The sequence below is a fragment of the Bubalus kerabau genome, chromosome 4 (genome assembly GCF_029407905.1).
Source record: "Bubalus kerabau isolate K-KA32 ecotype Philippines breed swamp buffalo chromosome 4, PCC_UOA_SB_1v2, whole genome shotgun sequence".
NCBI lineage: Eukaryota > Metazoa > Chordata > Mammalia > Artiodactyla > Bovidae > Bubalus > Bubalus kerabau.
In genome coordinates, this window is record NC_073627.1 from 49,801,380 (window position 1) to 49,824,313 (window position 22,934).

At 57.6% G+C, this 22,934-nt stretch overlaps 2 protein-coding genes across 3 annotated transcripts; one reads left to right on the forward strand and one right to left on the reverse strand.

The window, feature by feature from the left end:
* Positions 1-4,821: 4,821 nt before the first annotated feature.
* RASL10B (RAS like family 10 member B) lies at positions 4,822-12,427 on the forward strand. 2 transcript variants are annotated; one of them, XM_055577304.1, is made up of 3 exons: positions 4,822-5,153; positions 10,198-10,322; positions 10,909-12,427. In XM_055577304.1, the coding sequence occupies exons 1-3, from the start codon at positions 4,938-4,940 to the stop codon at positions 11,177-11,179; spliced, it is 612 nt and encodes a 203-aa protein (XP_055433279.1). In that variant the 5' UTR covers positions 4,822-4,937; the 3' UTR covers positions 11,180-12,427. The 2 variants fall into 2 exon arrangements, 1 of the variants encoding a protein (XP_055433279.1); XR_008713208.1 differs by lacking the exons at positions 4,822-5,153; positions 10,909-12,427 and adding an exon at positions 9,939-10,076 and having other exon boundaries at positions 10,198-10,320.
* Positions 12,428-12,627: 200 nt separating this feature from the next.
* On the reverse strand, positions 12,628-21,615 carry GAS2L2 (growth arrest specific 2 like 2). Its single transcript, XM_055577302.1, has 6 exons — positions 21,083-21,615; positions 19,509-19,750; positions 18,574-18,681; positions 17,475-17,571; positions 16,634-16,886; positions 12,628-16,059 (listed from the first exon to the last, which is right to left on the reverse strand). The coding sequence occupies exons 1-6, from the start codon at positions 21,465-21,467 to the stop codon at positions 14,514-14,516; spliced, it is 2,631 nt and encodes an 876-aa protein (XP_055433277.1). The 5' UTR covers positions 21,468-21,615; the 3' UTR covers positions 12,628-14,513.
* Positions 21,616-22,934: the final 1,319 nt, after the last annotated feature.

Here is a 22,934-nt window from a genome sequence, read left to right on the forward strand (position 1 = left end):
TCTGCTTGATCTGAAGCCCAGGCTTGTAACCACTGTGCTCCCTGTCTGGACAGAAGCGGGAAGGGCAGCAACAGGGAGGGTGCTCAGCCCTCAGGGAGGAAGAAAATGATTCTTGGCGGAAGCTGGGGCCCACATGAATACCAGAAAGTATAGAAAGTCACACAGTGGGAGATGGTGGGTCCGAGGGTAAAAACACTTGAGAGATTTCTCCCAGCTTCCTCCTCCTCCCTGCACCCGCATTGCTGACCAGGTTGCTGGCCTGCTTCAAAACTGTTCCATGCACCCCAGACAGGTCTAGGTCCAAACTCCTTACCAGGCAACCAAGGCCTTTGTGACTTCACGTCAACCAGCCTCTCAGCCTCCTCTTGTATTTCCAGCCCCCTCTGTCTGGTTCCTGTACTCCCTTCTCAAAGCCCTGGAATCGCCCCCAGATTCTCTGATCTGAAGCCTTCCTTGTCCATGCCCTCCCCACCCTGGCACTCCAGTTCTACTTCTTTCAAGGCTCCTTCCTTGAATGTTGCCACTCTTCTCATTGCTTGGCCGGTTCCCTTTACCCTGCCCTCGGGACCTTGACTTTGCACACAGGGCACACATGAGCGCCTTGTGTCTGCCTCTGGTCTCGGGGTTAAACTGTGAGCATCGGCCAAGTTTCTCAGTGGCTGCCCTGCTACAGACTCCCAATCTTTGATTCCGCATTTTACACTTCAGTAAGAACAGTCCACTCAGCCCCTCTCGGCCTCAACTATCTCACCTGTAAAACGGAGGAAACAATCTACCTCGTAGTATTGGGAGGGTCAACTTGGAAGATACAGGCAAAGCTGGAAGCCCACGGTCTGGCACATAGTACCTGATCTTAATTTTTAGCTGCCTGTGATCAATGACCCTGACCACGATTTCTTTAGAATAAATATACAGGCGATTCTGCCCTGGACGCGGGCAAACGCTGGCATCTCCCCGTCTGGAGAGGAGAGGGGAGCAGTCGTTTCAGGGCATGGAGGTCATACATTGGCTGCGGATGAGCTTTGCTTTGCTGGCCTCTCCGCTCTTCTCTCACTGAGGCAGTGAAGGGTGAAAGTGACCACCCCTTGGCGGTGACTATCCTGCGGGGTGGAGGAGAGAAGGCTCGATGTCCTCTAGCACGCGGCGCCCATCCAGAACAGAACAGGGAAGGGTTACAGGAGACCTAAACCTGCGGTGTGTGGTGGGGGTGGGACGGTGGGGTGGGGCGGGATATGGAGAGAAACAAGAGGAAGCAAGAGTCTTTAGGGCTTCTCCAGTCCCCTTCTTCCGCCCCTCCAGGTTGGAGTTAAACACATCGCAGGGAGAGTCAGAAGGGGTGAAGGTCGAGGCTCGGGATGGAAAAATTGGTCCCGGGCCGCCCCGGTGCAGGCGGCGGGCTCAGGGACCCAGCGGAAGGCCGGCCGGGCACGCCCCCCCGCCCCCCGCTCCGCGCCCGCCGCCGCCGCCTCCTCCCGGCGCGAGCGGGCGGCGCGCTCCGGAGGGAGAGCGGGGCCGGAGGAGGTTTGCTACCCCCTCGGCGGCCAGCACCTGCCCCACGCCGCTCCGCGCCCGCGCGGACTGGGCATCCGGGGGCGCCCGCACCTTTCTCCCCCCGGGCCGGGGAGCCAGCCAGGGGGCAGCGCCGGAGCCCGGGGGGAGCGCGGCCCCGCCGGCCGGCCGGCCCGCCCGGGCTGGGGGCAGCTAGGACGGCCCCGGGTAAGCGGCGGGAGGCGGGCGGGCTGGGGCCGGGCTGGGTCGGTGGGGATGTGGAGGGGGGCCGGCCGGGCCGACGGGGGCCAGGGACGCGGAGGGAGGAGGGGGCCGGCAGGCTGGCAGGGAAGCGGCGCGGGGCGGCCACGTGAGCGCTGGTGCGGGGGGTGGGGGGTGCCTGCAAGGTGCTGGAGGCGGAGAGCCGGCAGGGCTCCGGCCTCCCCCCGCCCCTCCGCTCCTACCAATCAGGTCGTAGGGAACCCAGCATCCTCCGACGCCCCCACGCACCCACCCACCCACTCCCACATGAATGTGATGGGCACCAACAGCGGGCCGACGTGGTGCCTCGGTCCACGGGACTTGCAACCCCCCACCCCCAAGCCCTCAGCTTGGGGCTGGGACTCAGGTGTCCGGGCCCCCGGGAGGGGAACCAGAAGCAGGCTTTGGCCCCAGTGTCTGTCCCTGGGCGCCGTCTGCAGACTCACTGCAGAGTACAGGCCTTGGGAAGGGAGGCTGAGGGGTGCCTGGGCCCTGCTTCTCTGGACAGTCCTCTTCCACCACCACCACCAGCCCCCGCTGCTGGGGATGTTGGATTAATAAACACTCAGACCCAGGACCCCTGCCTGGGAAGAGGGAGGGGGGCCCCCGGTCACGTCTGAGTCAGGGACGGGACTACACTTGGGCCTGCTGGGCTCCAGGAGGCTGTCCCCAACCCAGGGGCCTCTCTCTGCACCCCGCTCCTTGGCTCCAGCACTGTGGTCCCGCTTTTATTCCCTAGCTCTTCCCCCAGAAAGGGTTGATTTCAGGGCAAGGGAGTATGTTGTCCAGGAGAATCTGCAGGTAGGGTACAGCCTAGAGACCTCTTAAGTTGCCACACCCAGGGGGAGGCCGGAAGTCTTCTTGCATCCTTTGCCCTCTCTTCTTCCCCTAAGATGCCCCCCTCCCCAGCGTGTGCTGGTTATGTAATTAACCCAGCTGAGGCTCTCTGCCAAGCTGACAGGGTCCAGGGATGCCTGAGGGGCCCAGGGCCCTGGAGGGGTTTAGGGGGAGGAGGGGCTGGGACTTCCCCACGTTGGGAGCTCACAGAAGTAGAGAAGCCCTGGTTGGGAAAAGGACACTGCATGGGGCAGGAAAAAGATGAGGGTCCTCGGCTTAACTGATAGCTCAACGGGCTACCTGGTCTTCACATTCCTGAATCTTTGTTTTCACCTTCAATAAAATGGGGGAGCACTGTACACACACACTTACATATATGTGAGCAGCAGTGCATAGTGACCCATTGGGGATGGCTAGGAGGCCCCCCTGGGATCGTGGAAAGCCTTTGAGGAACGAAGGGCCCCTCGCCCGTTTAGTGAGCACCTCCTCTGTGCAGGCACCGTGCACGCTCAACCTCACAACACCCTGTGAAGTTTCTTGCCCAAGATCATACTGTAGGTGAGGGGCAGAGCAGGGGATCCAAAGCTGGTGGGTCTCACCCCAAATCCTGCCCTTGGTTTACTCTGCTGTGTGCGCACATCCATGCCCAATGGATGGGGTCCTCTGAGCCAGGCCAGACTGAGGGACGTTCAGCTGTGAGCTGCGCACGTGGGGAAAGGGCACGCCCCAACAGAGAAAGTGTGCGCACGTGCTGGAGGCTGTGGCCCCTATCAGAGCCCAGCACACCTATCTGTCCTGGACCCATTTAGCAGACGGGAAGTCCCAGGCATATGTACCTGCTTCCCTGGTCACCATCCTCCACAGAAAGAGAAGGCACCTGGTTAAGAGATTTACCTGAATTATTTCAGAAGTAGGGGCTCATGACCCTACTTTATATGTGTGCAGAACATGGCTCAGATTGGACAGGCCATCTGCCCTCTGCCCTGCAGCTAGGAAACATCAGAGCTGAGATTTATTCCCACACTAAGCTCACTGGAAACTGAGCAAGCAAGGAGCTACTGAAGCCACGGCAAGTTCAACCCCATAGCAGCCCTTTCCTGGGCACCTGCTGTGTGCCAGGCCCGCCCAGCTCAAAGGTTGCCAGAGAATTAGACCCAGCCCTTGGCCTGTGGCCTTCACCAACTAGAATCATTAAATTTGGAAGCTAGGAGTACTCCGACATTGTAGAAAGGAGTACATTGTACAAAGTCTTTCCCAGCTGTGTGCCTTGGGCTCATCTCTTCCTCCCTCTGAGCCTTCTCTCCGAAGTGGGAATAACTACCACCTGGGAATATTGTTTTGACTCTGGATAACACTGGAAAAGACCTGGATGCTGGGAAGGATTGAAGGCAAAAGGAGAAGGGGGTGGCAGAGGATGAGATGGTTAGACAGCATCACTGACTCAATGGACATGAATCTGAGTAAACTCCAGGAGATAGTATAGGACAGGGAAGCCTGGCATGCTGCAGTCCATGGGGTTGCAGAGTTGGACATGACTTAGCCACTGAATAACAACAGCAAAGATACCCACATGGGCGTGCTGACCTAGAGTAACCGCTCAACAAGTGTCACGCTCCAGAGCCAAAGCCATCCTTTAGTCCAGGGGTTCTCAGCAGGGGTTGAAGGTGGCAGATGGCGGGGAACACACTTTGGGTCATCATAGTCCCAAGAGGCTGCTGCTGGCAAGTACCTCCTGGCAGCCAGGCATATAAAATGTCCTGCTCAGTAAAGAATTGTCTCTCCCTGAAAACGGCAGGAGCACGTCCACTGAGACACACTGGCCCAGTCTCACCCCTGAGGACCAGGAGAGTGCGAGGTGTCGTCTTATCCTGGGCTCTGTGGGAAAGCTGGGACTTGAAACAAAGCTAGTGCTCTTTCCACTCCCCTCTGCAGCCTTGCCTGGGGTTTGGGAGTCAGACCGGCCAAAAGTCAGGTCATAACACAAGTCAAGAAAGCCAATTCCCACTAATGGGATGGACAGCAGGAAGAATGGAGAAGGGAGGAAGGGGAGGTTCTGGATAGATGGGATAGGAGCTCTGGGAAAAGGAGGGTGGGACATCCCAAGTGGCAAGAACAGCTCCAGCAGGGTCCCCAAGGTGGAAAAGTGCAGGAAATCTGTCCCAGGAGAAGCCAGCCCACCAAAGCCTGCCTCTCGTCCCCACAGGCCAAGTGGAGTCCGCAGAGGGCCCTGGGCAAGCAGGGGGCAGCGGTGATGGGTCCTGACGGTGGCTGAGCCCCCAGCCCCTGGAATATGCAGCCCGGGGGAGCCCCAGGCAGCGGCGAGGACGCGGTGGCGGAGCCGGGTGGGAGGCATGGTCTCCACCTACCGGGTGGCCGTGCTGGGGGCGCGAGGTGTGGGCAAGAGTGCCATCGTGCGCCAGTTCCTGTACAACGAGTTCAGCGAGGTCTGCGTGCCCACCACCGCCCGCCGCCTCTACCTGCCTGCTGTCGTCATGAACGGCCACGTGCACGACCTCCAGATCCTCGACTTCCCGCCCATCAGCGCCTTCCCGGTCAACACGCTGCAGGTAGGGGGGCATGGCGTGGGGCCGGGGCAGAGGAGGGGCTGGGCGCTGACCCTGCTGCCAGCTTTGAGAGCTCCGCTCTGCACCACCTGCCACTCTGCTAAGAGCTTTGCTGGGATCCCATTCATTTGTGCACCGGTTCATCCAACAGATATTTGAGGAATGTGGCTCAGGTGGTAAAGAATCCGCCCACAATGCAAGAGACCCAGGTTCGATCCCTGGGTTAGGAAGATCCCCTGGAGAAGGGAATGGCAACCCACTCCAGTTATTTTTGCCTGGAGAGTTCCATGGACGGAGGAGCCTTACGGGTTACAGTGGAGTCGCAGAGTCGGACACGACTGAGCGACTGACACTTTCACTTTCAATGTGTGCCTGGCCCTGTGGTGGGCACTGGGGTTGAATGGCGCTCAAAACAGAGAGCACTTTGCTCTCAAGGAACTCATAGTCTGGTGAGAAGACAAACAGGCAATTATATTGATGACTGTCATGACTGGAGGGAACACGGGGAACTAAGACAACCCTTATGGGGGCATCCATCCCACCAGGTGTGGCAGGGTGGGGGTCCTGGGAGGTGATGTCTCAACTGGGTAGGATCTCGGCAGGTGAGGGGCAGTGGAGAGAAAGACAGAGAGCACCAGATGCCTATTAATATTCTGGGCTCTGCCTCCCATGGCCTCAGACCCACATCATCTATAGAAGAAAAGGCCGGGGCTTGGGAAAGGTGTGTACTCAGAGGCCAGAGACCCCGACGAGGTCTCTTGCTCAAGGGCCTGTTCTCTTAAGTGATGCTCTATCCCCTGAGCTCAGAACTGGTCCCCGGGCCAGCCTTTCCTGCTGGGGTTGGATTCAGATGCCCCCAGGGCCCTGGCTCACAGGGTCCCGCCTGCAGGCCTGGGTCCTCCTTCCCTCTCTCTAGGTCTGGCTTGAGAGGGGGTTGGGTTGGCTCACGGAAAAAGCCCCTGACCAGAATGCAGAGTTTCTCCAGGAAAGACAAACATAGAGGAGGCCCCCAAGGCAGGGGCTATAGCTTGGCCAGTTGTCTCTATGCAAATACAGTAATTTCTCTGATGGGGCTGCTGGGGGCGGGGGGAGGGGGGCTCATACTTGGCATCGTCTCAGCAACTCCAGGCAGGAGGGCCTTGGTCCAACCTCAAGGACATCTATTTCTCCCAGGTCCAGGGGTGTCCGCACCAAAGACAAAAGCCTGGTCCACGCCTCACCCCCGGGGAACACTGTGGTCAGGGCAGTGGGTTCAAGGTCAGATGTTCTTGTTCTCCTCCAAAAGAGGCTAACAGTAGTCCGAGTAAAAGCTCAGCTTCCGCCCCGGTCCTGTAATTTCAATTTCAGAATTGGTAAGATGCAATTTAAAAGCCCAAACTTTATTTTTAAGAAAACAAAAAGCATACTCAGAAATCTCAGCCCCATTGCTGCCCTCCACCTGATTCTGGCTCCACTCTCTAGAGCCACTCTCATTGGTTTTTTTAATTCATACTTCCAGTATTTCTTTATGCAAATAAGAAAATGTATTCTTATTCCACTCCCCTTCTTGCATTAAAAAAAAAACTATCCTGCACCTTGGTTTGTTTTTTTTTTTTTGGCTTGACATTATAACCTGGAGGTCTTTCCACATCCATACTTAGAGATCTCTTCATTCTTTTTTTAAAAAAAATTTTTTTAAGTATTTATTTTCACTTGTCTTAGTGTTTTTAGCTGTACTTTTTCATGTTGTGTGTTGTTATTTTTTATTAATTTATTTTAATTGGAGGCTAATTACAGTATTGTATTGGGTCTTCCCTGGTGGCTCAGAGGTTAAAGCATCTGCCTGCAATGCAGGAGACCTGGGTGATCCCTGGGTTGGGAAGTTCCCCTGGAGAAGGAAATGGCACCCCACTCCAGTATTCTTGCCTGGAGAATCCCATGGACAGAGGAGCCTGATGGGCTACAGTCCACGGGGTCGCAAAGAGTCGGGCACGACTGAGCGACCTTACTTACTTACTTATACTGTATTCCATTGGAGACATATATGTGGAATCCCCTCTTGCTGGACAGATGGGCTGTTTCCAAATTTTGGCTTCAAAACAATGCCACAGTGAATAGGCTTGTAATAGTCATGTTGTACATGTGTATGTTAGTCACTCAGTCGTGTCCGACTCTTTGCAATGCTGTGGACTGTAGCCCACCAGGGCCCTTGGTCCGTGAAATTCTGCAGGCAAGAATACTGGAGTGGGTTGCCATTTCCTTCTCCAGGGGATCTTCCCAACCCAAGGATCGAACCCAGGTCTCCTGCACTGCAGGCAGATTCTTTACTGTCTGAGCCACCAAGGAAGCCCCCATGTTGTACATAGGAAGGTATACACCTGGAATCGATTTCTAGAAATGGCATTGCTAGGTCAAATAATAAATGCAATTGGAGTTATAAAGGTGCCACATTCCCCTCCCCTTCTGTTGGGTTAGCCAAAGTTTGTCCATGTTTTCCCTTAAAATAAACAGATAACCCTAACCCTAAGGTATTACAGAAAAACCCAAACAAACTTTTTGGCCAACCTAATATAAAGGTGCATATTTTGTGCTCCTTTGAGAGACATTACATGACCGCTTGTTTCCCTAAAGCCACCAGAGAGTGTATTGTCAAACTTTTGTATTTTTGATAGTCTGAAAAATGAGCTAGGAGAGTCTCTGTGTACTTTTTATTTACATCTCTGATTATGAGCGAAGTTGAGCATCATCTCTTCATATGTTTAAGGGCTTTTGCTTTCCTTTATCTGAAAACTATCAATGCCTTCACCCATCTTTCTGTTGGATCATTGGCCTTTTTCTTCCTGGTGGACCCTGAGTTTTGGACTCTCCAAGGATGTCTAAGACTTCACCCCTGGAGCACAAGAAAGGGACATGGTGCCAAGAAATGCCGAAACAGGATCCGGCACGCCCCAAGGAACAAATAGTAGAAATCCCAGTGGCTACTGTCTGAACCCCAATGCCAGATGAGAACCAGCCTAGGAGGGCGGCGTTTCTAGGGCCTGAGCCTCAGCTGTTGCTTCTGTGGTCCCTCTCCTCCTATCAGAGAAGGGAGTGGAGGTTAGAGGGTATGTGCAACCCACCAAAGGAGTGAGCAGCAAATGCACGGCCGGCACCCAGGTGGCTCCCTCAGCTCCCATGTCCTTGGCACTGGACTCAGTTTCCATAGCTCCTTCTCTGTCTTGACACAGCCCCAAGATGGCCCTTTACCATCTGGAATGATGCATGGAGCTAGCTGGAAGGCAGGCTGAGCTTTCTTGCTTGCTCCCTTCAATCAGGGGTGAAGGGACAACCCAGCCAATCAGGAGGCTTCTTCCTCTGCCTCTTCGGACCCCCAGAGAGGAGTGGGTGGGAGGCAGCCTGGAAGGCCCCCTTGAGGAGATAGCAGGTTGGGGGGAGCAGTGGGACTATCACCCTCGAAGGCTGGCAGCTGTTCCCTCTCCCCAGCAGAGAGCTGTTCCCTCTCTGCCTGTTTCCCCACCCCTCCCACTTCCCACTGATTACTACTCCTTGCAGTGGGATGGGGGAGGAATGGCAAACACGTGGGGTCCCAAGCCCCCAGAGGTCCCCATGTCCAGTGGACTACAGTCTATCCTGGCCTGAGAAGCCAGTTCCTGGTTTCCTGTGGTTTCGGATTTGTCCTCAGCATCTTCTCCCCTCTGCACCAAAGTTAAAACTCAGCACAAACAAAAGATGCCACATCATCCCCCTGGAGGAATCCACTGCAGCAGCTTCTAAGCCTTTGAGTTGGGAAGCGCTTGTCTGGAGTCAGACTTAACTCTCCCCCACTGTCGCCCAAGCGTCTCCCCTTTTCATCCTTCTCTGCAGTGTAGAGCCTGCTGCAGTCCTCCAAGCCTGGTCCCTACCCCAGTTCAGCTCATAAGCTGGTGCTGGAGACAAGCCTGAGCCTCCCTCTAGTCTTTTCCTGGGCTCTGGTTCCTAGAGAAAACCCTCATCCTCCTTGTCCTGGGAGGTCTCTGCCTCACCAAGCTTCCAGGAGCCCCTCCTTTCCACACATTGGCTGCCTTCTGCTGCCCTTGCAGTTCTCATCTGCTGGCAGGTTAATTGGCTAATTAATCTCTTAAGGAATCTTCCCTTTAGTGCACTCAGCCTTGCCAGGGGCCTGTTCAACTTGAGCTGCAGCCCTTTCCAGGAGAATTTGCCACTGGTGTTCAGGAAGTTCCATCTCCCTGGGGCCCTGGTCTAACTCAGCCCCCAGTAGGCATCCGGTCTCAACCTTTTTCACCTCAGGGCTGCTGCTTCTCAACCTTGAAGGCAGAGTGAAGCAAACAGAAGGGGCACCTCAGGCAGCAATCTAAGGGCAGCGTTACAGGCAGGAATTGGGTCCAGGTGGGGTTCAGGACCATGGAGAGTTCTCCAGCCTAGGCCGTGCCATCCAAGAGCCGGCTAAGAGCCTACAGGTGTGAGGCCCTGATGGGAAGGGGGAGGAGGTATGTAAAAATGAGGAAGGCTGGGTTCTGGTCCTCTCAGGAGCTCACAACAGAATGGGGGACTTGGGGATGGAGAAGGTATAGAGCTATTGCTCTGACCAAGGTATCATGCAGCTGTTCTAAGAACATAGATGATGAAAAGAATAGTCCTTTACTTGCAGGAAGGGTTCTTAGAGGAGGAGGCATCTGTGCTGAGGCCTGGGGAGACAGGATTTCAACAGGTCCAACTACCTCAAGGCTGGGCTCTTAAAGGCATTTAATAAATGTAATCGAACAAAGGACTGGATGGACAGATTGGGGCACAAAATGGGACCAGACAGAACTCAGCTCCAGGCATGCATGGGCCAGACGGTGGCCCTGGAAGTCAGACAGTGTGAGCTGACCTATCCTGGCTTGGAGGTGGGGAAGGTGTAGCACTGAGCACTTGGATTCTGCCCGGGGCCTGGCCTCCTGGAGACAGGTGAGTGTGGAAGGTTTAGGGTGCAGTGGCAGCTGAGAGTGCTGCATATCGCTGGAGGTGGCAGGGGGCACAGGGAGCCCTCATGGCTGCTCTGACCTTGCTGTGGTTGGGGGTGTTGCAGGAATGGGCAGACACCTGCTGCAGGGGACTCCGGAGTGTCCACGCCTACATCCTGGTCTACGACATCTGCTGCTTTGACAGCTTTGAGTACGTCAAGACCATCCGCCAGCAGATCCTAGAGACGAGGTGAGGGGCTGAGATACACCCCAATGCCACTTAAGTGGATGCCCCCGTGCCAGCCGCTTCCCATGAAAAGGGTGCGGGAGGGGGGGGGCGGGTCAAGTGCCTCTGGTTCTCACACACATAGTTAAACACGCACTCACGCCATTTTGCTGTCCCTGTTTCTATTAACCCCTTTTGGGACCCTTACCATGGGCTGGCTAGTCCAGTGCAGTAGTTAAGATCAGAGGCTCCGGAAAGGAGACTTCCAGGGCTGCATAACTAAGCCAGCCTCAGTTTCCTCGTCTGTACAATGGGGAGAACATTATTATTACGAATGCTCCGCAGCTTGCTGGATGTAAGTTTCCCCACCAGGGATCGAACCCATGCCCCTGCATTGGGATCGGGAGTCTTAACAACACTGGGCCACCAGGGAAGTCCCGCGGAGAACATAAATGACCTATCTTTTTTATGCCAGTCATAGCGCTGCGCCTGGAACGGAGGGATGGTAGCAGTTAACAGGGATCAGGCACAGCCCACCCTACCTTTGGTCCGGGGGTTGTGAGACGAGAGATGGTGGGGTGCTGAGCGGGCTTCCCACCTCGCCCCGCAGGGTGATCGGCACCTCGGAGACGCCCATCATCATCGTGGGCAACAAGCGGGACCTGCAGCGCGGACGCGTGATCCCGCGCTGGAACGTGTCCCACCTGGTGCGCAAGACCTGGAAGTGCGGCTACGTGGAGTGCTCGGCCAAGTACAACTGGCACATCCTGCTGCTCTTCAGCGAGCTGCTCAAGAGCGTGGGCTGCGCGCGCTGCAAGCACGTGCACGCCGCCCTGCGCTTCCAGGGCGCGCTGCGCCGCAACCGCTGCGCCGTCATGTGATGCGGCTGGGCGCGGGGCGGGAGGAGAACTCCGACGGCCCAGTGTGGGGCCTGCGACGCCCCCGCAGCCACGCACCTCCCCCCGGTGGGGGGAGAGAGGCCGAGGGCGGCGAGAGGGAGCGTCTCCGTCAGCGCCCCGTCCCCACTCCCGCGCCTGTGCGCCCCGGGACGGCCGCTTCTAGTGCTGTATGTAGTTCCTGCGGTTCCCGGCCCGGCCCCAGGGGCGCCCCGCCTTCCGGGATCACGGTGCGCGCGCGGGACACGCCGGGTGGGGGTGGGGTGGTGCTGCCTTGGCCGGACCCCCCCCCCACCCCCTACACACACCCGTCTTCTCCAGAGAGTGTGTGTGGTGTCTTGTCATCGCTCCGCGTCGTCTTTCCCCGTGTCTGTCTGTCTGTCCGCCCACGCGTCTATTGGTTCCCCACCCTCTCCACCTTCCAGCTTCGTTCACAGGGCTCTCATTTCGTCCACCCCCTTGTCGCGGATCCTGGCAGCTTCTTGGTGAGGCCAGCCTTCTGACCGTCAGCATCACCGGCACAGGGCAGAGAGATGCGGGTGGCCCACGAACCACAACTGGGGTCCGAGGGTTGAGGTCCTAAGGTCCGTCAGGGGGAGAAGGCTGAGCGCTCCCCCTTCCAGGGAGACCTCCCCGCCCAACAGCCCCCCCAGAGACACAACAACTTACCTTCCAGCCTTAACTCGATGGTCCGTCCCTGCCGGGTGCCCCTCACCCCCTTCCTGACCCTAAAGCCAGCTCACCCCCTGGGTTAAAAAAAAAATTTTTTTTTTCTTCTTGACAGAATGTGGAGAGGGAATGCCCCAAATGATAGATTTATTTACATGATGCCAGCTTCCAGCCCTCTATTCCCTTCTGGGTTGGGTGGTCTGCCAGATGGGGGGTGTTGGGGGAGGGGCTGGTGGTGGGCGGGGTGGGGGCGCAGTCAGGTTATTTCAGCGAAGATTCTTATTTCCCCATCTGACCCCAAGCTGACTGCCCCAGACCCTCCCTGCCTTGAATCTCAGACTACCCTGATTAATCTGGGAAGGGGCAGAGCCACAGAAAGAATTACGCACCCCCCTGCTCCCGTGCTTGGGGGCGATAATGCCGGCATCCCTATCCCCAGACGGCGGCCCTTGGGATCTGATGCCCCCTTGTCCCAACACCTGATGATACTACGCCCTGACCCAAAGCGCCCCGTTTTCTCCAGCTGCCTGGCCAGTTTCTACCTCTCGTCACCAGAGCTGATCACTGTCAGTTTTGTACGGACTTAGAAATAACAAAAGAAACGAAACGAAGACACTGGGAGTGGCCTGAGGAGATTACTGGGGGACTTGTGGGCGGGAGAAATGGTGTGAGCTCCCCTGCCTCCAAGCCAAGGTCTTGAGGCTGAGCCCTCAGCCCTGCTCTGGTGGGAAGATAATGAGGTCCCTTGTTAGGAGAGAGGCAGAACAAGCTAGCTCCGAGGTAGCCAAGCTGTGGCATACAGACCAGGACACCAGGTAGCCCAGGGTGGTGATGGAGAGGAGTCTGGGGACGGGGTCATGGGTGGCGAACTTATCATCCAGATCCAGTGTGAGAGGGAAGCTTTGATTCTTCCTTCCACTTCCCCAGGTGATGCCCTCTCCGCTCTCTGGGGCTAACGCAGCTCCACCGTGACTGCCCTGACTTTGGGCAGTCCAGTATCAGGGTTCCGGTCCCTGCTGTGCTGCGTGACTTTGGGCAAGTGACCTTCCCTCTCTGAGCCTCCCTCTGAAGCAGAGGAGGTGGCTCCCCTCCCCCACACCTTGGAGTGGCTGGGAGGGTAAAGAAGAGGGGCTGCCCCCTTTCTCCCCTACATCCTTGCCCTCTGACTCACCAGGGGCATGGGTGAGGGAGGGCAGCATCTCACCTGCCCTGCTGCCGTTACCCCCAGCTCTGGGGCACCTAAAGTGAGGGTGAGGGACCCAGGCCTCTGGCTGGCCCCCATTGGACCAGTTGGAATGTATCACCTGGCCGGCCCCCCCTTACCCACCCTCCCACTACACCCCAGATCTTTGATTTTTATTCCTTCTGCTCCCATTCTGAGTCGCTGTCCTCCTCCCTGCCCCCTCCCTCCCCAGGGTTTCCCACCACAGGGTCTGGAAGAGTGTGTGACGCCCATTGCGCTGTGATCGGAAGTCAGATTAAAAATCAGGGAGTGTTTTCCCTCGTTTCTGTACCAAAGTGTTGGCTCAGTTCCTGCCGTGGGGACGAAGGGGCTCCCTACAGGGTCTGCCTTCTGAGCTCCAGGTGATGAGGTGGCCTCAGTCCTAAAGCCCGAGTCAACCAGGAGAACAAAGGGAAAGGGAGAGTTGGGACTCCTCTCTCTCCATCTACCCTGCCTTGGAACCCTCCAACTGATTAAAACCATTCAGAGGATAACATTCTGCCACCTTCTTGGGAAAACTTTCATAAGTGGACTGAGGCCCAACTTCTGGTTTTGTGTCTTCCTCACACTCAGGGTTGAGGTGCTAACTCGAGGGGTGTAGATGTGTTAAAGAATGCTCTCAACCATCCCTCCTGACTCAGTGATCTCAGCTCCCAACCACCAGGGTAGAGTTTTGAAGTCGCGCCTGCTAAGTGCTAAGTTGCTTCTGTCGTGTTGGACTCTGCGACCCTGTGGACTGTAGCCCACTAGGTTCTTCTGTGCATAGGATTCTCCAGGCAAGGATACTGGACTGGGTTGCCATTCCCTACTCCAAGGGATCTTCCAGACCCAGGAATTGAACCCTATGTCCCTTAGTCTCCTGCGTTGTCAGGTGGATTCTTGACCACTAGCGCCAAGCCCCGCGGGAGCCTGTATGGGGCAACCTTGTCCCTGTCCATGGTGCTGATGCAACAACTGCTCTGGGAAAGAAGGGCTGTCTGGCAAGGTTGGCTGAACCTCCAAAGGCGAAGCGTCTCTCACCCCCTAGCTCCCTCCTACCTCCCCCACCACCCCCCAATGGGAAAAATGCTGCTACACCTTTCTGCATCACCACAGTCATAGAGTGGATTCAAGACCTGGGGGTTCAGGGGCAGACCCTCTCATGTTTAATAACATAAGAGTTGTGTAAGTGGGCCTGGCCAGAGAAGAGGGTGCAGGAATTGGGGGAGCTGTTTTGGGAGAGGGTAGCCCCAACATCCTGGAGTTGGATCGAGACTCATGGATTGCCTTTCTGCTCAACTGAGCAGATTGAGTCTCTATTTGCTTTCTAACCTCTCCTGACCAAGGGCCTGTATTGAGGGGAGGGACCTTCCCTTTTGTTCCTGCAGTTGGGAGTGCGTGGGCATCTTTTCACTTCCCTCCTCGGGGTCAGGGAGGAAAAGCATCTTCTCAGACCCAGGACTCCTCCTCAGGTGAGAGGGGGACTGGATCGAGCTGCCAGGGCCCCTGGCTCTCCGAAGGCGGGGAGCTGCTCTCCAGTGGGGCGGCTGGCTCTCTCCTCTCCTCTCTGTCCTCCTCCTCCCCTGCCGAGGCTCCATCCACCAGGGTTGCCTCCCCTCCCTTACTGCCCAGTGCTGCTCTCACCAGCCTGCCTTTGGGGGGTGCCCTGACTGGACCCAGGCACAGGCAGTTCAATGGCTTGGGGATCCGTGATGGCCGCTTCTCAGGCCTATGATCTCTCCGGGGCCGAATCCTGGGCCTCAGCTTCAGCTTGTAGATGGATGGGATTCTCTGGGGCTTCCGAAGTGTTCTCTTACCCTTGCTTGGACATGCCTTGGCTCTCTCGGAACTGGGGTCAGAGGGTGAAAGTGTGAGGGACTCTGGGCTGGCAGACACTGTAGGGGCTGAGCAGTCCTGTCCCCCTTGGGCCTTTGTGCTGATGCCCTTGGCACTGGGGTTTGCCACTGTCCTCAGCCCACTCTCTTGGGCTCTCAATTTCCCTTTGAGGCTTCCTGGGCCTGCAGTTACAGCTGGTGTAGGGGAGCCTGGAGGGGCTGCCTTCCAGGCTCCCAGGTCCACTTTAAGGAGGGGTGGGGGGCCCTGAATCAGCTCTTGGATGACTTTGTCATAAAGACCCCCAGGGTCAGGCCACCACCCACCCAGACTGGGCACGTAGACCCCACTGCGAGGAATGACTACAGACCTAGTGCCCTGGGGGCGGGCACCCGCCATTCCTAGCAGCTTCATGTTGGTTGAAAGCTCCTCCTCAAGGCCGTGATGGATGCCTTGTTCCTTGGTTCTGCCCGATGGCAAGGGGGTGCACCTCCCCTCCCGGTGCTGTGGGCCCAGGCCCCAAGGCCCTCCAGCCTCCGCTGTCACCTGGATGTCCAGCTTCAGGTCCTTCTGCCCCTCTTCCACAGAACAGTGCTCATGTCTGGACTCAGACAGGTCTCCACTGGTGGCCCTTAATGGAAGGGGGCCTCTCTTCAGTTCTGTGCTGGGACCTCCACTTACAGTTCCTGCACAGCCTCTTCCCGGAGTTGGGGGGCGTGCTGGGGGCAACTGGACAGGGATCTTGGTGGATCCTTTGACAGGGGATGGAGAGCAGACAGGTGCTGGCTCCCTGAGCTGCGAGGAAGCACCCTCAACCTCACCCCAGGGTGGTTGCCTGGGGCCCACGGGCTTGGCTGGGCTGGGAGAACGAGGCAGGGGAGACAGTCCTCTTGCTGGTGTCCCTTTGGCGGTGGCCTCGGGGGCTCGGACTCTCTGGGAGGTGGGGGTCCTGGCATGAGTTCCCCGGCTGTCTGTCCTCTCATGAACCGAAGATGTGGGAGTCCTCCCCCGGGGGGGTTCAGGGGGGTGTCTCTCCTCCCTCTTCCCCAAGGAGGTACACTGTGGGTCTTGGCCCCTGAGAGTGGGTGAGGACTGGGGCCTGGGCAGGTTGTCCCCAGCTGGCAGCTGCCTCCAAGATGCGGCAAGAGACTTCTCCTGGCACCTGAAAGGATGAATCATAAACTGTAGGGTCTTGTAATCCAGTCCCCTGGCTCTGGGAAGGGATGGCCTTCTCCCAGCCAGAACTCCCGGGGTGGGGGGGGGGGGTCAGACTTCATGTTGAATGAAGTAAACACTCCCTCTCCCCCATGACTGCCAGAGATGCTTCCTTAGAGCAGATACTGTTTAAGCCTGTTCCCCCCACCCCATTCCTTGGGGAACCGGTAGAAAGCAGCCTGGTCTGGGCCCCAGGTTGCTTCAGATCCCATGACTATAGGTCAGCAGTTTTGGGTGGAGAGGGTCTTTGTTTCTGCTGTACCATGAAATAGATAGACAGGCCTTGGGTAAGTCTCTTCCCTTTATGGGCCTCAGCCTCCTCATCTGTGAAATGGGATGATGTATAATGTAAGTAGATGAACCTAAAGGTACTGGGTGCTTTTTTTTGGTTCTGAACACCTGAGGTCCTGCTGGGATGGCGCACTGCTGGGAGTCCTGCTCCCCTTATCTTGAGTTGGGATGGCCTCTGGGGATGTGGACTCCAAATCAGGAAAGGGCCCTGCCCTGTCCCTCCCCAGTACCTCAGCAATGGTGTTGTTTCTCTGTGGACCCCTGGCCCGGCTCTCTGTTCACGCTGGGGTCTGGGGGAGGAGACAGCAGGGGGCCTCAGCTTTCGACCTGAAGAGGTATATGTCTTCCAGTCCACGGGGGGCAGTGGGCTCTGGGAGCGGCTGATGGTCATCGTAGGCTGGGGCTGCGAGGGCCCGTCCTGCACCTTCACTTCATGCTGCACAGGGTGGGCAGGGGGCTGCAGGAGGCTGCCTGTCTTGTGTGCTACCAACATAGCCCCCAGAGAGAGGAGAGGAGAGGAGGAAAGGGTTAAACTCCTGCTGATGGGGTCCACAGTTCCCTCCCCAGCTGCTCCCCACCCTGAATCCCACATTAGAGACACTGGGACCCACTGGGACAGTGATAACACCAGAATTTTCCTCACGGGAGGAGTTTAGAGCATGAAATCTGGTTGGAGGGTCCAGGCGGGGGACTTGCTGAAAGCTGCATTTGTATTGCAAGTTCACATCCTTTATTTAGATTGCATGCTTATTTGGGATGTCTTGAGGTGCTGATGGAGATTAAGGGAAGACTAAAGACCCTTCCAAGTCATGCTTGGTGCCTCCATCAGAGCCAAACCTAAACCCAGGTGTCATGCACCAGTGACCAAATGCTGATTCTGAGTGTTTGGCTTTGGCGTCATCTTGTGGTGTAAACTGGTACTACACTATGGCTGCCCACACCGGTACCTTCTACGGTGTCTTTCTCCATCGCCTTGCGCCCCTCTTGCCCCTGGAGATCAGACCTACCTCCCACCTCTGCTCCTGGCCTCCCAACCCAGAGTCACAGGGAAGGGGCTCCCAGGGGACTCACAGAGGGACGTGCACCGGCAGGGGTCATGTTTGTCCAGATAGTGACCGAGTGTGTCCCAGCCGCCCCCCACACGCACCATCACGTGGTTCCGGAGGATCTGCAGGGGGCAAGGGTGAGGTGGAGGGCAGGGTGAGTTTGTCCCCTCTCCCTGGACTAGCCTGCGGGCCTTCAACCCTAGCTCGCATCCATGTACACACACACGTGTGTGTGGTTGCAGCCCAAGACCCTCCTGTGACTGGCATCAAATCACACATGTTGTCAAGGGTAGAGGCCAAGCTGACGAACGGCAGGTTGCCCCACAGAGAGACACAGGACCTCACGAGCATTGGGTGGTCTGGCCCCGGACTCTCGTCTCTCTCTTCACCCTGAAGGGGTTCAGACCTGCACCTGTTTGTATCAGAAACAGGCCCTGGCTTTGCTCTGTGGTGTGTGTGTTTGAAGAGTTCGCGGGAGTCCTGGACTCCACTCCGCGTCACAGTCACGTAGTCTCTTCAGGCCTCCACTTCCTCAGAGGAAACAGGGCACCACAGTTCTTCCCCACCTACTTCACAGGGCTCTTGGCTCAGGCTGTGGGGCGAGGGCCGGGGAGCTGGCTCTGGGCACAGGCTCTTACTGGTGAGGGGGCCAGGTATGGGTGGGGGGCTCGCGGGGGGCACAGGTCAGACCCATACTAGCATCAGAACCCCGTGTTCAGAAGCTGCATGTGAGCGGTGGCCCATGGCTGGGCCATACAGAGAGCACAGACTTGGGGGGCGAGTCTCAGGCCCCTTGCTGTGACCAAGCCTGTGGGTGGAAAAGTGGGCGTACCCTTCACCCCCACTTCTGCCTGAAGAAACTCCCCCCCAACTAGGCTGAGGCAGAGGTAGATGGGGGTGGGGGCTGTTTCTAACTGCCCTAATGGGAGCGGGGGACATGCTTGCCAACTTTGCCAGGAATCTTCTGTAATTTCCAGAGGGAGAGAGGGAAAGCCTTCTGATGGATAGCTAGAGGTGGATGGTGATCTCCTTTCCTCACCTTCAGGCCTAGATAAAGTCCCACCGCAGGACTCCTGATCCTGCTGACCCCCTGGGCTCCCTCCACCTCCCCTCCCACAATTTACCCGGATGAAGATAAGGGTGTTGGAATCTCCCACGCGGTACTTCCCCTCCGACACCTTGACCATGGAGAACTGAATCGGGCAGGTACAGTGGCTCACCAGGCTCTGAACCTGCGGGCGGTGGGCACTGGGTTCAGCCCTCCCCTCTGCCCAGGGACCCAAGCGCCCTTGCACTCCGGGTCAAGCTCAATGGGCCGCCTGCCTGTCCCCAGCCCCCAGCCCCCAGCCCCAAGGCTTCTGCAGAGTCAGGACTAGGGGCTGACAAGCAAGCAGAGAAGGCGTTTAATCACTCAAGGAGAACAAGACCTTGAGTGGTGACCTACGGCTCAGCGCTCTCCTGGGTCAGCCAACAGGGGCCGAGGAGTGTGATGGTTAAGGCGGACCTTGGGATCTGACTGCCTCCCCCGCACTACAGACCTTGGGCAGGTGAAGAAACCTCCCTGAGCTCGATTCCTTGGTGGTGGAAGTGGATAGTCGCTCCCAGTTCACTCCCACCCCAGGACCCGCTGTGCGGGACACAGGCCGAGCGCTTCACGTGCGCTGGCTCACCTAAGACCCACAGCGGTCATGGAAGGTAGGCATGGGAAAGCTACATCCCCACGGTACAGAAAAGGGAACCAAGGCACAGAGAGGAGAGGGCAAATAATCTGCCCCAAAGTCACAGAGCCGCAAAGCAGTGAACTAAGACTTGAACCCAGTCGTCAGAGAGGGTGCTGGCGTCTGCCTTTGTAACCACCGGCCCACGGGGTTTAAACGAGAGAGGTGTAGGGTGCTGGATTCCTAATGAAAACGACGAGGGTGGCGGCTCAGAGTGGACACGATTTAACTAAAAACCACGGGGTCGGGGAGTGTCGGGTGGGGCCTGGAGCTCAGGAAGGGGGTGGCTGGCTGGGGCGGGGGGCGAGGGGGCGGGGCCCGGGGCGTGCCCAAGTCCTCACCAGCTGGTCCAGGTCGCGGGAGTGGCAGGGCCGGCGCGCGGGGGGCGCAGGCGGCGGGGGGTCGGGCGGGGGCAGGGCCCGCTCCAGCCGCAGCTCCTCCTCGATCTCCTCCTCCAGCCGCACCAGGGTGGGCGCCGCGACGCCGAAGCGCCAGGCCCGGCGGCCCAGCTCCAGCAGGCACAGCACCACGTTCTTCACGTTCTTGCGCAACACCAGATCCTCCGTTTCGAACATCAGCACCTCTGGCCCGGGGCGAGAGGAGGGTAGGCAGCCTGAGCCCCCTGCTGACCTCCCTGGAGAGAGCGCAGCGCGTGGGAGAGCCCTGGGGCCACCCTGGACCCGGGGGAGGGGGGAAGCAGGCTTGGGATGGGGGTTAGCGTCTCAGGATCTTGGCGTCAGGCAGCCCCTCGGAGGGGTCGGGGCAGAATTGCTTCGGTACTGAGCGCAGAGCAGGTGGCCGCCTAGTAGGAGAGGCAAGGGCAGGAAAAGGGGACGCAGCCAAGAGAAGGAACCCAGTTCCACCTGCCCTTTTCTCTGCTCTGTCTGCCAGGATGAGTTCAGCAGGAAGAAGCACCCAGGTCTCTCACTTCCGGTAACCACCAGGCACCCCAGACTCAACCCCCAGCCCATGCATAACCTGGTAGGGTGGAGTACAGGCTCCGGAGTCTGGCTGCCAGCTTGGAATCCTGACGCTCCCACCCACCGGCTGTATGACCTTGGGCTAGTCCCAGCCTCAGTCTCCTCTTCTGTAAAATGGGAATGCTGTCTGTTTCATGGGGTTGTGGTGGGGATAGCTATATGACTGCAGGCAATGTCTGGCCTGTGGTAAGTGCCCGATAAAACACTAGCCTGCAAGCCTGCTCCATACTGTTGCGGCCACCAGCTAGTGGGCGGGGCCTGACCGCCCCATCCCCACGGCCAAAGGCTGGAGGGTGGTGAGCATTCAGGTTCATCCCTGCCACTGGGTTCAGGGCCAAGGTGATGAGGTAGGCTGATATGTCACTCCCTGAGTCCCGCAAGCCCCAGCAAGACTGGCTGGGGTCCACTTGCCTCCTCCCCACTCCACCGCAGCCCAAACACATGCCTTCTCCATGCCCCCTCTGCCTAGAACTCCCTGCCCCCCACATGTCAATTTATTCCGGAAGACTCAGCTCAAATCTCCGTCCTCTATTGGGTCTTTCTAGGCCTCATCAGGTGACTGTTTCCTCCCATCTCCCCGGCACAGAAGCTGTACTCGAGTTTCTATAAGTTGGGCTGTAATTTATGCTTCTCAGCTGTCTCTCTCAGGCCACAACTTCTTTTAGCTCTGATAGGTTCTCAGTCCTCTCAGCATTCACTGCCTAGCCCTGTGTGTGACCCCAAAGAGACAGGTGCTCGAATCGTTCATTCAAAGCATTGATTTATTGGGGATTTACTATGAGATGGGGAAACTGAAGCATGAAAAGGAATGAGGAGCTGGCCCAAGGCAAATCTGGAAGGAGGACCCCTGACCCCTGACAGCTTGAGCCTCAGAGAGGAGATGGATGCCTGGCAGGAGAAGGGTCTTGGGAGGTGGGGGAACACAGGAGGATTACCTTGGATGCCCATCTCCTTGCGACACCAATGGATGAAGTTGGAGATGTTGTCCCGGGCCTGGAAAGTGCGAGGCTGGGCAGCCTCGTTATAGGAAACCCCGGCCTGGGGTAGAGGAAGCCTCTGGGCTTGGTCAGGTGTCTCAGCCAGGAAGGCCAGGGCGGCCTCAGTGATGGCGTTGGCATGCTGGCACAGCACCAGGCCTGTCTCCAGCACCTGCAGGAAGTTGGCTGCGCTGATGTCCACTCCGTAGAGATCCCGAAGCCACTCGGCCAGGTCCTCCTTCATGGCTTCTAGGTACTGCTCGCTGGACTTAAAGGGCTGGATGCTGCTCACCCGAGGCCCCGGGGTCCCAGGTCTCCTCCTGCCGGCCCGGGGCTGGGGCATGTCTGGGCCGGGCACCTCCACTCTGCCGCAGCTGCGTCTTCACTCCTGCCACCTGTGGGGTCTCGGCAGCTTCCCCCTGACTCAGAGGTCCCCTTCTACCCTCTGAGAGTCTGGGATGGCTCTGCTACTCGCCTCTGCCTTTGGCCACCGCCACCATCGGCAGTGGGCTGGGCCAGGCTGGGCCCCCACCCCCCACATTCTTCAGTCCCTGCCAGAACTTTCCTACTTGCTAGCCCTGCAGAGGCCTCACGCCCCAGCTGCCCAGTCTGCTCAGAGGTCGCCGGCTCCCAGGACAGATGGAGGGGAAGACACTCCTCTCTCCCCCCGCAGGGCCGGACAGGCCACACTAGCTTCCTCCCACCCCCCACCAGCTGGCCCGGAGTCTGGCTGTCTGTCGGCCTCTCCACTTTGCTTTCCTCTCCTTGGAGACCAGCGGCTGCTACAAACACTCCTTGTTAACCCTTCCCAGCATCGGCTGCCCTGGGGCCCAAGAAGAGGCTGGGACTGGCTTATCACTCACTTGGTCAACCCCGGTGGAGGGTTTTGGGAAACGGGAGGAGGGGAGCAGGGCCAGCAGGCGCCATGCCCCTCAGAGTTCAGTGAGCACTGCTGTTTAGGGGTGAAATAGACGCAGCCATAGAGTTCAGAGCCAAGAGTCTGGCCTTGGACTCTTTCCTGAATCCCCCTGTGACCTTCACATACTATCTGTCTTCTCTGTGCCTTTGTTTGCCTCAACTGTAAAATGGGAATAATAATACCTCCCTCTCTGGGGCGTTGTGAGGAAGAGAGGATTCGTGGATGTGAGAAGTCTCCAACTGTCAAGACTGAGGGGTCCCAGCTTCATTGATTCTTCCAGCAGCTCTGGCTGTGTGCCATGATCCCCGCCTTCTGTGGAGAACCGGCTCCATCCCCTACTCTACCCACATGATCCCTCCAGAGCAGGCGGTCAGTCATAGGTCCTCCTCCATGGCCACAGGGATGCATGCATTCAACAAATACTTCCTGCAGACCTACTGTGTGCCGTGCGCTATTATAGTGCGTGAGGATGTAGCTGTAGGGGCTTCCCTTGTGGCTCAAACAGTAAAGAATCTGCCTGCAATGCGGGAGACCCGGGTTCGGTCCCTGGGTCAGGAAGATCCCCTAGAGAAGGGAACGGCTACCCATACCAGTATTCTTGTCTGGAGACTGAGGAGCCTGGCAGGCTATAGTCCGTGGGGTCTCAAAGAGTCAGACTGAGCCACTCACACTTTCACTTTTCATGTAGCCTCGTCCTCACGGAGGCTGCTTACATGATGGTGGGTGATGGATGATAGATAAACAAATGAGTCTGTAGTGAGTCAGATGGTGATACATACCAGGGAGAAAACAGAAGGGCTACAGGAGATGGGTTGGGCCTGGGGGATTTTCTGTAAGGTGGCTGGGAAAGACTTCACTGATATGGTGATATTTGAGCAGGGACCTGAGAGA

Excerpts from the sequence above, each read along its gene's own strand:
- RASL10B (XM_055577304.1), top strand. The coding sequence starts at position 4,938 with ATGGTCTCCACCTACCGGGTGGCCGTGCTGGGGGCGCGAGGTGTGGGC. Across the intron at positions 5,154-10,197 it reads TCCCGGTCAACACGCTGCAG|GAATGGGCAGACACCTGCTG; the intron begins GTAGGGGGGCAT and ends GGGGTGTTGCAG. Across the intron at positions 10,323-10,908 it reads CAGCAGATCCTAGAGACGAG|GGTGATCGGCACCTCGGAGA; the intron begins GTGAGGGGCTGA and ends CTCGCCCCGCAG.
- GAS2L2 (XM_055577302.1), bottom strand. The coding sequence starts at position 21,467 with ATGCCCCAGCCCCGGGCCGGCAGGAGGAGACCTGGGACCCCGGGGCCT. Across the intron at positions 19,751-21,082 it reads CAAGGAGATGGGCATCCAAG|AGGTGCTGATGTTCGAAACG; the intron begins GTAATCCTCCTG and ends GCCCCGGGCCAG. Across the intron at positions 18,682-19,508 it reads CCCGCGACCTGGACCAGCTG|GTTCAGAGCCTGGTGAGCCA; the intron begins GTGAGGACTTGG and ends CACCGCCCGCAG.